Source organism: Triticum urartu, chromosome 4A (genome assembly GCF_056163025.1).
Source record: "Triticum urartu cultivar PI428250 chromosome 4A, HENAU_Tu73, whole genome shotgun sequence".
NCBI classification, from domain to species: Eukaryota; Viridiplantae; Streptophyta; class Magnoliopsida; order Poales; family Poaceae; genus Triticum; species Triticum urartu.
Window position 1 is genome coordinate 84935653 of NC_141876.1, and position 15233 is coordinate 84950885.

General features: G+C 40.9%; 1 protein-coding gene and 1 non-coding gene across 3 annotated transcripts; both read left to right on the forward strand.

Moving 5' to 3' along the window:
* Window positions 1–505: 505 nt before the first annotated feature.
* NFU2 (NIFU-like protein 2) lies at window positions 506–3864 on the forward strand. 2 transcript variants are annotated; one of them, XM_048713832.2, is made up of 4 exons: window positions 506–779; window positions 868–958; window positions 1727–2037; window positions 3381–3864. In XM_048713832.2, exons 1-4 carry the CDS (start codon window positions 696–698, stop codon window positions 3570–3572), a joined length of 678 nt encoding a protein of 225 aa, XP_048569789.1. In that variant the 5' UTR covers window positions 506–695; the 3' UTR covers window positions 3573–3864. The 2 variants fall into 2 exon arrangements, with proteins under 2 accessions (XP_048569789.1, XP_048569788.1); XM_048713831.2 differs by having other exon boundaries at window positions 516–785.
* Window positions 3865–8271: 4407 nt separating this feature from the next.
* TRNAR-UCU (transfer RNA arginine (anticodon UCU)) lies at window positions 8272–8344 on the forward strand. The gene has a single exon. It is a non-coding gene; the product is annotated as a tRNA-Arg (tRNA).
* The last annotated feature ends 6889 nt before the right edge of the window (window positions 8345–15233 follow it).

Here is a 15233-nt window from a genome sequence, read left to right on the forward strand (position 1 = left end):
CCGCGGGAGCTCGAGGACTCGCTGCGAGTAATTCTGTAACTTGAACTTGTAATCTTTGGGGCTGAGCAACCCCCTACCCTATGCTCTCCCTGGGATCATGGGCTCGCCATTCGTGCGCACGAGGCTACGATTCCCAATCTTGTACTTTGTTATCTCCTTCTATCAATGCAATGATACGCTAGCTTAGCGTATTCGAGAAAAAAATAACTATTTGAGTGTAGCTCAGTTCAGTTTAGCTAGCTATAACTATCCATGCAATAAGTAGTCAAAACTAGAAAATCTAAGAAAAACTACACTTGCCAAACACCTTTGTAGTTTTGCCAAAACTGAAAAAAACTGTGATTTCTAGAAGCCGAAGTATTCATTGCCCTCACATTAACATACCGAGGTTTTCAATTACTATGGTTTTGTAAAAACTATATTGCCAAACTAGGCCTAAAACTTTACGATTTCGCGGGACAGATTTATACAACACCTGCTCTAAACTCTGAAAAGAGGCTTCGGGAAAAGGAAACCTTATTTTTGTGAGGGCTGTAAAAAGGAAACTTTGAGAGAGAGGAACAGGCAGAGCACACGGGTCTTCACCGAACCACAAACGCAGCTTTGGCTTCTCCGTTCCGACTGCCCCCGTAGTCCAGCCAACAACCGCCCCGCGCACGTAAGAGCACGAATCCCCCTTTGCTGCTCTAGAGGAGATGCAGACGGCGACGGCGGCGGCGGCGGCGCCGTGGGCGCCGAGCCCTTCCCCGTCCACCTCCTCCTCCGCGACCCCCTTCAAGGCTAGGGTTTGCGCCCGTCTTTGCCCTTTCCCTCGGAGGCGTTTTCCTGTCTCTGTCGAGGCTGACGGATTCTTGATTTGGCCCGCAGGTGGGGATTGCGTTGCCTTGTCGGACGGGTGCCCGGACCTCCTCTGCACCGAGGCTGGTTGCTACCCCCGCGCGCCGGCGGCGGCGGCAAGGTGAGTCGATTTGTTGGTTTGTTCATTCATGACCAGGTTCTACCTCGCTCCTGTTGTCTTCCTTTGTCTACGATTTCGGATTGGTAGAGAGATGTCTCGAGCATAAAAACAGAATAATCATCGAGAGACGTACCGTGGAGTTTTGATGGTGTAAATCTGGACAGCTCTCAAACAAGAATTTGGTCCCAACTTGTGCTGCTATGAATCTCATCTTTCTATTGTGAAGTCGGGCCATTCTTCCTCCATAGTGGATTGTTTGCTGTGTTCTCCAGCTAGGACTAGCTCGTGCAAGCCAACCCTTTGATTCTAGTAGGTGTTCAAATAGTGCAACAGGTCATTGACTTGTAGATGCAAACCCTCCGTATTATGTGTTTTATGTACTACTCGTGTTTCGTACTTTTAGTGCAAACCCTCTAGTAATTATGCATCAGTTGAAGTGAATGATAGTGCAACTCGCATTTAATCCCTAACAGAATAGCTTGTTACTGTATGACCTTTAGAGTGCGATGATCTAGCTTATAAACGTTTCATATCAATTTAAAGCAAGGTCAACCATTCATTTAAAACAAGGTTAACCATTCCTGATTTGGCACCAAGCCGGAGCAGATCCTAGCTTTGTTGAACTGTGAAAACGTCTTATATTTTGGTAGAGAGGTAGTATTGGATTAGGTACTGAAGCATACTTGTGTATGGCTTGCTTGTATTACCGTAAATGCAAGGGATTATGGTGTCATAATGTGGAACTAATGGTGTATCCTACTGTGGCAGTGGTTCAGGCTATTGCCAACCCAGATCCAGCGGTCGAGCTGCCATTGACTGCTGAAAATGTTGAGTTGGTGTTGGATGAAGTGCGACCTTACCTTATGGCCGATGGAGGTAATGTCGTGTTGCATGAGATTGACGGAAATGTGGTGCGATTGAAGCTGCAAGGAGCGTGTGGATCATGCCCAGCTTCAGTAACAACAATGAAGATGGGTATTGAGCGACGTTTGATGGAGAAAATACCAGAGATCGTTGCAGTTGAACCTATTGCTGATGAGGAGACTGGTCTTGAATTGAATGAAGAGAACATAGAAAAGGTAACCGAATTTTATGTTATTTAAGTAAATTTACTGATTACTTGATGCTTGTAGCATTTTGAAGAATGGAGATACAAAATTCATGTTTTTAGGTTGATTTGATTGACAACTTTATCTAGTTTCAGGCTTAGTTTTTTTAAAAGTAGTTTTGAATCATGTAAATATGCTTTAACAACTGAAGTTTTGACACATGGTATATGTTTATCCTTCAATCTTTAAATGTTAGTCCTTTTGGACATTGGGATGGTCTCGTAGTATTACTTTGACAACCACTAAGTCCTACTCCCTCCGTCCCATAATACAAGACGTTATTACATCCAATATACACACATATTGGATGTGATAACGTCTTATATTACGGGACGGAGGGAGTATTATATAAAGGGCGTTAAATTTTTCATTTGGGTGGCCATGACGATTTGACACATTGATCATGAAATGTTTGACTGCACGTGTTCATTATGATTTATGCCACTGATTATGTCATACTACTCAGTTTTGCCACTAGGAATTCCAACTGCTCAAAAATGCCATCGCTTCTTTAGGTGCATGCTCAAAAATGCCACTGCACACCATTACTGTCACCTCCAATCACGTTTACCATGTTATAATGACCAAAATACCTATGGACCAACATGTGAGCTCTCCCTCTATCTCACTACAATAAAGTGTGGGTTCCACTTGATCCCAGGAACATTCTTATTTTCCTCTAAAATTATACGCTTGCTTACTCCTGACAAGTGGGCCCACACTTATCATGGTGCGATAGAGAGAGCTGACATGTGGGTCTAGGGGTATTTTGTCATATAACATGGTCAACAAGTTTGACCTGACAATAATGATGTCTAATGGCATCTAATGGAATGATGGCATTTTGAGATATCTAATTGCATTTTTTAGCAAGCATCTCACAGAATGATGATTTTTGAGCAGTTGTAACTTCTAATGGCGAAACTGAGTAGTGGTACACAACTAGTGACATAAATGATAAAAACCCTTACAAAATTAGGAGGAAGTATTCATATGTGAGTTCCACATCAATTTTATGATGTGCTAATTTGGTTGTTAATGCTTCAAATTGTCGTGAAAATGTTCTGTATATCAAGCATATCTCTTGTCTATTCTTTTAATCTTCTATGTAGCTTCTATTGATCCGAATAGTTGTGCCTCGCAGGCTGAAGCAGTGACATATTCTGACCTATGCCATTTTCCTTTTTGCTATGAGCAGTATATAGGCTCCCTTCATAAAGTATCTTTATTTGAATTTCTTGTGTCACTAAACTTATGTATAGGTAGCACTGTTTGGAGTGACCAGCTGCTGACTTGCTTTCACTGACAATCAGGTTCTTGACGAGATCAGGCCATACCTTTCCGGCACAGGGGGTGGTGAGCTTGAGTTTGTTTCCATCGAGGAACCTATCGTGAAGGTCAGGCTCACAGGCCCAGCTGCTGGCGTGATGACTGTCCGAGTGGCCCTCACTCAGAAGCTCCGAGAAAAGATCCCGAAAATCGCAGCTGTCCAGCTATTGTCATAAACCTTGAAGCACATTTAGAAGCCAAGCCCCTGTTATGTGAACGTGCCGCTACTGTAATTCTCAGGAATTCGTGATAACTGTATGTGTAGCCTCCCACAGCTGCTTAAACTCTCAATGGCCACGGCCAATAGAAGTTATCTAAAAGGCTTTCATTTGCTGGATTCACAGCAGTTTTGGTTCCTACCTTGTACAGTGTTTGCTTCTGCAAATGAAAGTATATACTGCTGATCTTGCAATATTTTTGAAACACATAAAATAATTTGGTATCAAGGTTTATCCTTGTGGTTTTGTAGGCCTGGTATCAAACCCTGTGTCCTTGTGTAGCTAATACATACGCATATGTGTATGAATCTATTCCCTCCGTTTCTAAATATAAGTCTTTCTAGATATTCACATTTTACTATGGACTACATACGGAGTAAAATGAATGAATCTACACTCTAAAGTATATAGTCGTGCATTGAATCGAAGAATAAGCCTGACGTTACGTCCAACCAGGCCATCGTTCGATTGGAAAAAATCCCACCGCCCCTCGCTGTAAAATTACCTCGTTGTCTTTTCTCAAAAAAAAAAATCATAGTATCATAGTCGTGCATTGAATCGAACCCAGCCCACCTCCCTGTCCTTTTCTAATCTGCTGCAAACGGTTTTCGGCTGGTGGGCTCGACGTCGTGTTCGTCCCTAAGCAGATGGGCGGCGTGACGTTCGGCGGCTGCCTAGGTCTCGAGCGGCGCCGTGGTTGGTGATGGTTCCATGACGGTGCAGGCTCAACGGCGTGAGCTCTCCGGGTTCTTGGATACCGGGAAACGCAGCGGTGATGCAACGACTACGAACTCTTCCTGCCCCGGCGACGGCGGTGCTGCTCCATCTCGCCGGGTACGTCGATGTCACAGTAAGGTCTCCAAACTTTGCTTCATTGTCAGGATTTGTGCCCCTGTAATTCTCCTCCCGTCCTGTCCAAATCTAGGATTCTATTTTCCCTATCCATATAGGAACTTAGACATAGTATCATGGGCATGACTTACCGGCTGCGGCTGCTGCCTTGGTTCTAAATTGTGGCGCGTGTATTTAACTATTTATTTGTGCCACAATGATGTTTTGCTACAATTACTGATATATTGACTCATTGGTATTGCTAGCTTATTGCACATTTATTTTTCTACTAGAAGCGTTCCACGCGCTTCGCTGCGCCATCTTGTGAAAGATGCAGTGCTTCCAAGATTTATATCAAAGAGAGGCACAAAGATGCAGTGCTTCCAAGCTGATATGCAATGCTTTATAGTATGCCTTATACGGTAAGAGTATTTCCCCATTCTCTAATCCACACCTTAACTCATTGGTTGTGAATTTATAGCAGCAACAGTTGATGGACTTAGAAAAGTATGCTCCTGAACCTGCAAACAACAATTAACATAGACACTTAGGAGCATCCTAACTGCCTCACATGAGCAGCAAATAGATTACATAGGCAGTTATCCTACATATCAATTTTTGTACACGATTATTGAGAAGAGTATGATTTCTCAAATGGGTTTGATCCTCTTCAAAGGAAGCTTCACGGTACAAATTTTTTTTGAGGTGTGAAAGAGCAGATTTAGCCAAATCGCTCCTGGGGCTTTCTACCCCAGGGAGCTTAGTGATTTAGGTGATATAGTATACATTTACATTGCATTGCCAATTTTTTTTACAATGAATAACCAGCACCAAATTCCTGGCCACTGAACATACAGGGTAACTTGTATTACTTCTATAGTTCACTCCACTTCGATTCTTACTATTTATTCAAGTTTCTGTTATTTACAAACAATGCTTCAACCATTGTTGTTTGTGTTCGTGTTATGACCTGTTGTGGCCTAAGGTGAGCTCGAGCCTGAACCCATTAGTTTCGATTCTACTACTTTTCTCGTATAAGAGTTCATGGTCAAGTTAATTTTCATTGCTCCAAACCTAGCATTTGCAGTTGCTTGTTTCAGAAATACAGGTTTTGCGTCAGATTTTGGCTGTCAAGGTAAATCCTTCCAGCTGTTGCGTATTATGGGCTTACTATCTGTGCAGTCGTCTCATAGAGTTACCACGACCCTAATTTTCTATGGAATTTTCCTCCATTCACCTTTTATATTTCCTTCAGAAACTCGATCAGTTTTTTGGGAGGTCAGGTCCACTTATAAGCATTTGTGTATTACAGGTTGATATTCTAAAGATGCTTGTAAGGTGCCTTATCTATATTATTTTACCGATGCTGACTAATCAAAGACTGCCTACACAACTTGTCTTGTATAAATAAAAGAAAAAGTTGGCTCACTGACGCATCAACTTCCTGATGTAAGTGTTTTCTCATATACTCTTTCTATTCCAGAATGTAAGGTGATTGGTTTCCGTGCAAGTCAGCCATTTAAGTGTTTGACAAAGATTATAGAATAAAATAAGTATATCTTCAATACCTAGTAGATACAATTTGAAACTACTTTTCATGATGGATCAAATGATATAAATTTCATATTGTGAATTTTGATATATTTTCATAAAAAGTCGGTCAAACTTGTGCTCATTTGACCTTTCAAAAAAAAAATACATCTTATATGAAGGAACGGAGGGAGTATTTGTTTTCATCTTCTCCATGATATGTTCACTCGTTCTCTTCAGAGATTTGTTCAAGGGATTCCTTTCAAAGGATTGCACTTTTTTTTGACGATTTTTTCAAACAATGACACCTTTGTGATAAATTTCTCATGTGATATAGGTTGTGTACGACTGTAAATTACATTGGTATGTGCAGTGTCTCCCCTTTAATCCATTGGTTTACTTATTTAACTCTGTTTTTTGTGTATCCCTTGCTTCTGATGCTTTTCTTAATCGGCTCTCCTCTTTGTTTATGTGTGATTTGAGTATGTTCATAGTAAACATCCACCAAAAAATTAGTAGATGTCAGAGATAATGTGGGGGTGAAAACACATTGGCTAGCGAGTGCCATCTTTATCTATAACGAAATAGCTGTCGAATGGTTGAACTTTCCTGCATGATATTTCTTTAGTACGCCACCTCTCAATCTTATGAAAACAAGAGTTGATGTGATTGTACATTGATCACATTCCATTTCTATATCATTGGCTCCTTGCACATCGTTAGTATAAATTAAAATTCCCAAGAACCCATTTTGGTTCGGATAGCGATTCACAATCTTTTTCTTGGTTGTCCGATAACAATGCTACTATGAATCATATTCATATCCTTGTTCCAATGTTTGCAATTTCTGCTAGAGCATCTGTGAGTTGAACTAACAAGGATGCAGCCACATTTGCAGGCATATACAGTGCAGGAGGATGCAGATATGGGCACAACAATGGAGCTAATACTTCTACGAACATGGTCAATCCCTAAAAACATTTTTGTTACAAAAGCTGGATTTCGCTAAGACTGGAGGTGTCAACCTAAATGCACATATATCACACGGAATGACAGCAGTCGAAAACCATTTTATCTGCATTGTATAATTTTCCACACAGATTAATTACAATATTTATTCTATGTGCATGAGTCCGCGCTTTGTGACATTTGGTTACAGTTGTTATGTGGTGTCAACAGTGCAATCTAATGACATCAGAAGGCTTAAAAAATGATATTTACACCAAGAATACTTATGTCGGCAAATGTTTATTTTACATTGGCACGGAGAATTCTTACCATTGTCAACCGTTGGTCGCACACATCTTTCCGTCCGACGTTTTAGTTTATTTATGTTGATTGTTAGGAAAACCCTCTTATTTACACCAGCTGGTTTTTCTGTTTTGAAGTGGCTCCAATATTCCAAGTTTAACGATAGATTACACGGTACAATGCAGCAATCACAAGAAGATAATATGGCTCGGGATCAGAAACAAATATTCGTAGATTATAGGCTAATTTATGCTGGCTCCGTTACATAGTCTTTTTTTTTCTTAAAATGGTCATGGGAAGGTACGTGTACAATGGTTGGGGATTTGGGGCATCCGTAAAATTACATCGTTATGGAACAAGTCTTACGTTTCATCTTAGTAGTCCAAGGCGTGCAAAAAAAAAAGTGGTCCAAGGCGTGTGGGCTGGCTGGGGATGGGAGTCTCTGTAAACTTACTTTCAATGAAAGGAATCTTACGTCCATGGCGCAGGTGGTTGGCAAACTGATTCGTTCGGCTGAAGTCTTACATGCAGCGTTGCAACGGATGGGCTGGGGTGAGGAATAGCTATATAGATAGTCTGCATCATTGAAATCTTTAAAAAGACTAATATTTAGGAACGGAGAAAGTAGTAGTTTTTACCTAAAAGGGCACTCGGGTCAGCACATAGTTTTTGCTTGGTTATCAGAATTTTGAACAGACGTGTATTGAATCCGATATCATGTTGCTACATGAAACACACTCGACCGACCAAGCAAATACGGTGTATGTTTTTGTCTTTTTGAGGTAACAAATACGGTGTACGTGACAGGCAAGAAAGAATATGGACTCGTTAAAACGAAAAAAATAACACGGACAGGGATTCAGTCCAAGAAACAGGTGGTAGATCGCCACACAAGAACCACGGACCTAGTTCATTCCAGTGTTTTCTCACGAAAGGGAAAGGGGAGAATAACACTGAGAGGGAGAGGTTTGACAGTGTTTTCTGTGGGCGAGCCCTCGTGATGAATACCCAATATATAGGTACGGGTGGCAAGTACATCACAGCAGCGCCCGTGGCCTAATGGATAAGGCGTTTGACTTCTAATCAAGCGATTGTGGGTTCGAGTCCCACCGGGCGTGCATCCTCTTTTTCCCCTAATCCGTGCTCTATTAGAATATAACTATTTGTTTTTTGTTTTTCGTTTTATGTCCTTCATTTCGAAAATGAAAACAAATTTATATTAGAATAGAACTACTTCTTTCTTGTTTTCCATTTTCTGTTCTTCATCTGTACAAGGAAAAAAACGTTTGTGGGTAAAATGAAAAAAAAACATAGGAAAAACTATGGCTAGATACCTAATGACATTCACGGAACCACACAAGATACTTTCTGATACGGAGCATTCTACTTCACATACACAATATACTTTTTGTCAAGAGTCCGTTCGGCCCTAATCCGTGCTCTATTAGAATATAACTATTTGTTTTTTGTTTTTCGTTTTATGTCCTTCATTTCGAAAATGAAAACAAATTTATATTAGAATAGAACTACTTCTTTCTTGTTTTCCATTTTCTGTTCTTCATCTGTACAAGGAAAAAAATGTTTGTGGGTAAAATGAAAAAAAAACATAGGAAAAACTATGGCTAGATACCTAATGACATTCACGGAACCACACAAGATACTTTCTGATACGGAGCATTCTACTTCACATACACAATATACTTTTTGTCAAGAGTCCGTTCGGCGGGTGACACGTGCATCCTCTTTTTCCCCTAATCCGTGCTCTATTAGAATATAACTATTTGTTTTTTGTTTTTCGTTTTATGTCCTTCATTTCGAAAATGAAAACAAATTTATATTAGAATAGAACTACTTCTTTCTTGTTTTCCATTTTCTGTTCTTCATCTGTACAAGGAAAAAAATGTTTGTGGGTAAAATGAAAAAAAAACATAGGAAAAACTATGGCTAGATACCTAATGACATTCACGGAACCACACAAGATACTTTCTGATACGGAGCATTCTACTTCACATACACAATATACTTTTTGTCAAGAGTCCGTTCGGCCCTAATCCGTGCTCTATTAGAATATAACTATTTGTTTTTTGTTTTTCGTTTTATGTCCTTCATTTCGAAAATGAAAACAAATTTATATTAGAATAGAACTACTTCTTTCTTGTTTTCCATTTTCTGTTCTTCATCTGTACAAGGAAAAAAATGTTTGTGGGTAAAATGAAAAAAAAACATAGGAAAAACTATGGCTAGATACCTAATGACATTCACGGAACCACACAAGATACTTTCTGATACGGAGCATTCTACTTCACATACACAATATACTTTTTGTCAAGAGTCCGTTCGGCGGGTGACACGTGCGACATCTACTTCACATACACAAAGATGAATCATCTCCTATACATGTCCACGCTCTATTAGAATATAACTATTTGTTTTTTTTTTCGTTTTATGTCCTTCATTTCGAAAATGAAAACAAATTTATATTAGAATAGAACTACTTCTTTCTTGTTTTCCATTTTCTGTTCTTCATCTGTACAAGGAAAAAATGTTTGTGGGTAAAATGAAAAAAAACATAGGAAAAACTATGGCTAGATACCTAATGATATTCACGGAACCACACAAGATACTTTCTGATACGAAGCATTCTACTTCACATACACAATATACTTTCTATCAAGAGTCCGTTCGGCGGGTGACACGTGCGACATCTACTTCACATACACAAAGGTGAATCATCTCCTATACATGTGCTCACTTGACCCCTTCGAGGATGGTATACTACTTGACACTCCACTCGTGTGCATGCATAAGTATTGTCGGAACACTACGGATGACGAGGAGGAGCGCAAGTGCCAAGGAACAACTACACCATCCGCAAGGGAAGCCTGGAAGCGACGACGGAAGAAGACCTAATGATATTCACGGAACCACACAAGATACTTTCTGATACGGAGCATCCTATGGACAACACCATGTCAAGAGTCCGTTCGGCGGGTGACACGTGCGACATCTACTTCACATACACAAAGGTGAATCATCTCCTATACACGTGCTTACTTGACCCCTTCGAGGATGGTATACTACTTGACACTCCACTCGTGTGCATGCATAGGTATTGTCGGAACACTACGGACGACGAGAAGGAGTGCAAGCGCTAATGAACAACTACAACATCTGCGAGGGAAGCCTGGAAGCGACGACAAAAGAAGACGGAGCTGCTGAAGCTACAGCGGCCGGACATCCGGCGCCTGTGCAGCCGCCCAACTGTTGCACCAACAGTCCGGCCGAACAAGCCTCAGTGGCCGGACATCCGGCGCCAACCCCGGACACCCGGCGCCTCCCGACAGCCCGGACATCCGACATCTCCCCTAGAAATTCGGCACCGACGTATCCAGAGAGCAGCTGAACCTCCACTTCAGTCCGGACATCCGGCTCGTCCCGAAGCCCCGGACATCCGGCCCCCAGCCTGGACGTCCGGCACCTGCGCGTGCCTAACCGGGCCAAAGGCCCATGTACCCCTTCCTCACTTACCCCTTCGTGGCTGTAGACTATATATACTCCTCCACCTCCTTCTAGTTAGGGTTAGCGTTGTGATAGCACATATTAGAGATAGAGCCTTGCTCATCCACATCGGATCTACTCCATGAGAGAGACCGCGACCCCTCTACGAAGAAGATCCACGTTGGATTCAAGACCTCCTCATGGAGAAGACCGGTTACCATTTGTATCGTCCCTTGTTGACTTTAGATCTTGTATCTCCTTTTGTGTACTTGGATTTAGCATATGTGTGATCATTCTTATTGGTTTGAGTGATTCTCTTGTGTTTCCCCTTGTATTCTTCGTGTTCATCGCGGGATTCGCTCCTTTCGTGAAAAATCGTCCATCTAGGGTTCCACCCTACACCATCTTGGTATCATGAGCCACGTTGATCACGATTTCGGAGCCTCCCCGTTGTGTTTTCTAGCCTAATTTTGTTGATTTCGTCCTAAATTCGAAAATCCCCACCAAAAAATAGCGCCCAATTTTTTTTGTGATTTGTTGGTTTGATGATGTTTTGTTGATTTTGATCCATGGATCCGTTGTGTCTTGAGTAGACCTACCTTTTACTCAAGTTTCCCCACTTTCCATCCACGAAATCCATCAAATTTTGCCTCCAAAATCATCAATTTCCGCCCCAATTCAAAAATTTCCGCCCCAAACGAGATCTGGAATCGTCGGGCTGGACATCCGGTCCATCAGGCCGAATGATACATCCATTTTGCATCATGCTTTTATATCAATATTTATTGCATTATGGGCTGTTATTACACATTATGTCACAATACTTATGCCTATTCTCTCTTATTTTACAAGGTTTACATAAAGAAGGGAGAATGCCGGCAGCTGGGATTATGGCTGGAAAAGGAGCAAATATTAGAGACCTATTCTGCACAGCTCCAAAAGTCCTCAAACTTCACGGATGATGTTTTCCAAATATATAAAAAACATTGAGCTCAAGAACTTCACCAGGGGGGCCACACCCTGCCCACGAGGGTGGGGGGCGCGCCCCCTACCTCGTGGGCCCCCTGGTGGCCCTCCAGTGACCATCTTCTGCTATATGGACTCTTTCGATGGGAAAAAAATCATAAGCCATCTTCTCGGACGAAACTCCGCCGCCACGAGGCGGACCCTTGGCGGAGCCAATCTAGGGTTCTGGCGGGGCTGTTCTGCTAGGGAAACTTCCCTCCCGGAGGGGGAAATCATCGTCATCGTCATCACCAACACTCCTCTCATCGGGAGAGGGCAATCTCCATCAAAATCTTCATCAGCACCATCTCATCTCAAAACCCTAGTTCATCTCTTGTATCCAATTCTTGTCTCCAAGTCCGGGATTGGTGCTAGTAGGTTGCTAGTAGTGTTAATTACTCCTAATAGTTGATGCTAGTTGGTTTAATTGGTGGAAGATCATATGTTCAGATCCTATATGCATATTAATACCCCTCTGATTATGAATATGTTTATGCTTTTCGAGTAGTTACTTTTGTTCTTGAGGACATGGGAGAAGTCTTGCTATTAGTAGTCATGTGAATTTGGTATTCGTTCGATATTTTGATGAGATGTATGTTGTCTCTCCTCTAGTGGTGTTATGTGAACGTCGACTACATGAAACTTCACCATTGTTTGGGTCTAGAGGAAGGCATTGGGAAGTAATAAGTAGATGATGGGTTGCTAGAGTGACAGAAGCTTAAACCCTAGTTTATGCGTTGCTTCATAAGGGGCTGATTTGGATCCATATGTTTCATGCTATGGTTAGGTTTACCTTAATACTTTTGTTGTATTTGCGGACGCTTGCAATAGAGGTTAATCATAAGTGGGATGTTTGTCCAAGTAAGGACAGCACCCAAGTACCGGTCCACCCACATACCAAATTATCAAAATACCGAACGCGAATCATATGAGCGTGATGAAAACTAGCTTGACGATATTCCCATGTGTCCTTGGGAGCGCTTTACATCATATAAGAGTTTGTCCAGGCTTGTCCTTTGCTAAAAAAGGATTGGGCCACCTTGCTGCACCCTATTTACTTTTGTTACCTGTTGCTCGTTACGAATTATCTTATCACAAAACTATCTGTTACCACTTATTTCAGTACTTGCAGAGAATACCTTGCTGGAAACCGCTTATCATTTCCTTCTGCTCCTCGTTGGGTTCGACACCCTTACTTATCGAAAGGACTACGATAGATCCCCTATACTTGTGGGTCATCAAGACTCTTTTCTGGTGCCGTTGCCGGGGAGTGAAGCGCCTTTGATAGGTAGAATTTGGTAAGGAAAAATTTATATAGTGTGCTGAAATTTACTGTCACTTGTTACTATGGAAAGTAATCCTCTGAGGGGCTTGTTCAGGGTATCTTCACCCCGACCAGTAGAGCAAAGAGTTGCTCCTCAACCTACTGAACCTACTGAAAATGAAAATGCTTGCTTTGAAATTCCTTTGGGTATGGTAGAAAAACTGCTAGCTAATCCTTTTTTGGGAGATGGAACAAAACATCCTTATGAGCATCTAATATATGTGGATGAAGTTTGTGGATTATTTAAGCTTGCAGGTGTACCCGGAGATGTTGTTAAGAAGAAGGTCTTCTCTTTATCTTTGAGGGGAGATGCATCAACATGGTATAGGCTATGTGATGATATGGAGTCTTGGAATTACAAACGATTGAAATTGGAATTTCATCAAAAGTTTTATCCTATGCATCTTGTTCATCATGATCGCAATTATATATATATAATTTTTGGCCTCGCGAAGGAGAAAGCATCGCTCAAGCCTGGGGGAGGCTTAAATCAATGTTATATTCATGCCCCAATCATGAGCTCTCAAGAGAAATGATTATTCAAAATTTTTATGCTCGGCTTTCTGATAACAATCGCACCATGCTTGATACTTCTTGTGCTGGCTCTTTTATGATGAAGACTATTGAATTCAAATAGGATTTATTGGAAAGAATTAAACGCAACTCCGAAGATTGGGACCTCGACAATGGTAAGGAGTCAGGTATGGCACCTAGTTTTGATTGTGTTAAATCTCTTATGGATACCGATATTTTTCGTAAACTTAGCACTAAATATGGACTTGACTCTGAGATAGTAGCTTCTTTCTGTGAATCTTTTGCTGCTTATGTTGATCTCCCCAAGGAGAAGTGGTTTAAATATCATCCTCCCATAGAAGTAAAAGTAGCTGCACCTATTAAAGTTGAAGAAAAGACTATTACTTATAATGATCATATTGTTCCTACTTCTTATGTTGAGAAACCACCTTTCCCTGTTAGGATAAAGGATCATGCTAAAGCTTCAACTGTGGTTCGTAAAAGCAATATTAAAACATATACACCTCCTAAGCAAGTTAAAGTTGAACCTAATATTGCTATTGTTAAAGATCTCTTGGCTGATAATATAGATGGGCATGTTATTTATTTCTGTGATGAAACTGCTAGAATTGCTAAACCCCGAGATATAGATAAACCTAGACCTGTGGTAGGTATGCCTGTTATTTCTGTTAAAATAGGAGATCATTGTTATCATGGCTTATGTGATATGGGTGCTAGTGCTAGTGCAATACCTATTGACTTATACAAATAAATTATGCATGACATTGCACCTGTTGAGTTAGAAGATATTGATGTCATAATTAAACTTGCTAATAGAGATGCTATTTCACCAATGGGAACTGTTAGAGATGTTGAAGTCTTGTGTGGGAAAACTAAATATCCTGCTGATTTTCTTGTTCTTGGTTCCCCAGAAGATAGTTTTTGTCCCATTATATTTGGTAGACCCTTCTTAAATACTGTTAATGCTACCATGGATTGCAAAAGAGATGTTGTTACTGTCGGTTTAGATGATATGACTCATGAATTTAATTTTTCTAAATTTAGTAGACAACACCGTGAAGAAGAATTACCTAGTAAAGATGAAATTATTGGTCTTGCTTCTATTGCCGTACCTCCTAGTGATCCTTTAGAACAATATTTGCTAGACCATGAAAATGATATGTTTATGAATGAAAGAAGGTAATTAGATGAAGTATTCTTTAAACATGAACCTATTCTGAAACACAATTTACCTGTTGAAATCCTAGGAGATCCTCCTCCACCCAATGGTGATCCCGTGTTTGAGCTTAAACCGTTACCGGATACTCTTAAATATGCTTATCTTGATGAGAAAAAGATATATCCTGTTATTATTAGTGCTAACCTTTCAGAACATGAAGAAGAGAGATTATTAAAAACTCTGAAGAAGCACCATGCTGCTATTGGGTATACTCTTGATGATCTTAAGGGCATTAGTCCCACTCTATGTCAACATAAAATTAATTTGGAAGAAGATGCTAAACCAGTTCGTGATCATCAACGCCGACTGAATCCTAAAATGAAAGAAGTGGTAAGAAAGGAGATACTAAAGCTCCTTGTGGCAGGTATAATTTACCCTGTTGCTGATAGTCAGTGGGTAAGCCCTGTCCATTGTGTCCCTAAGAAGG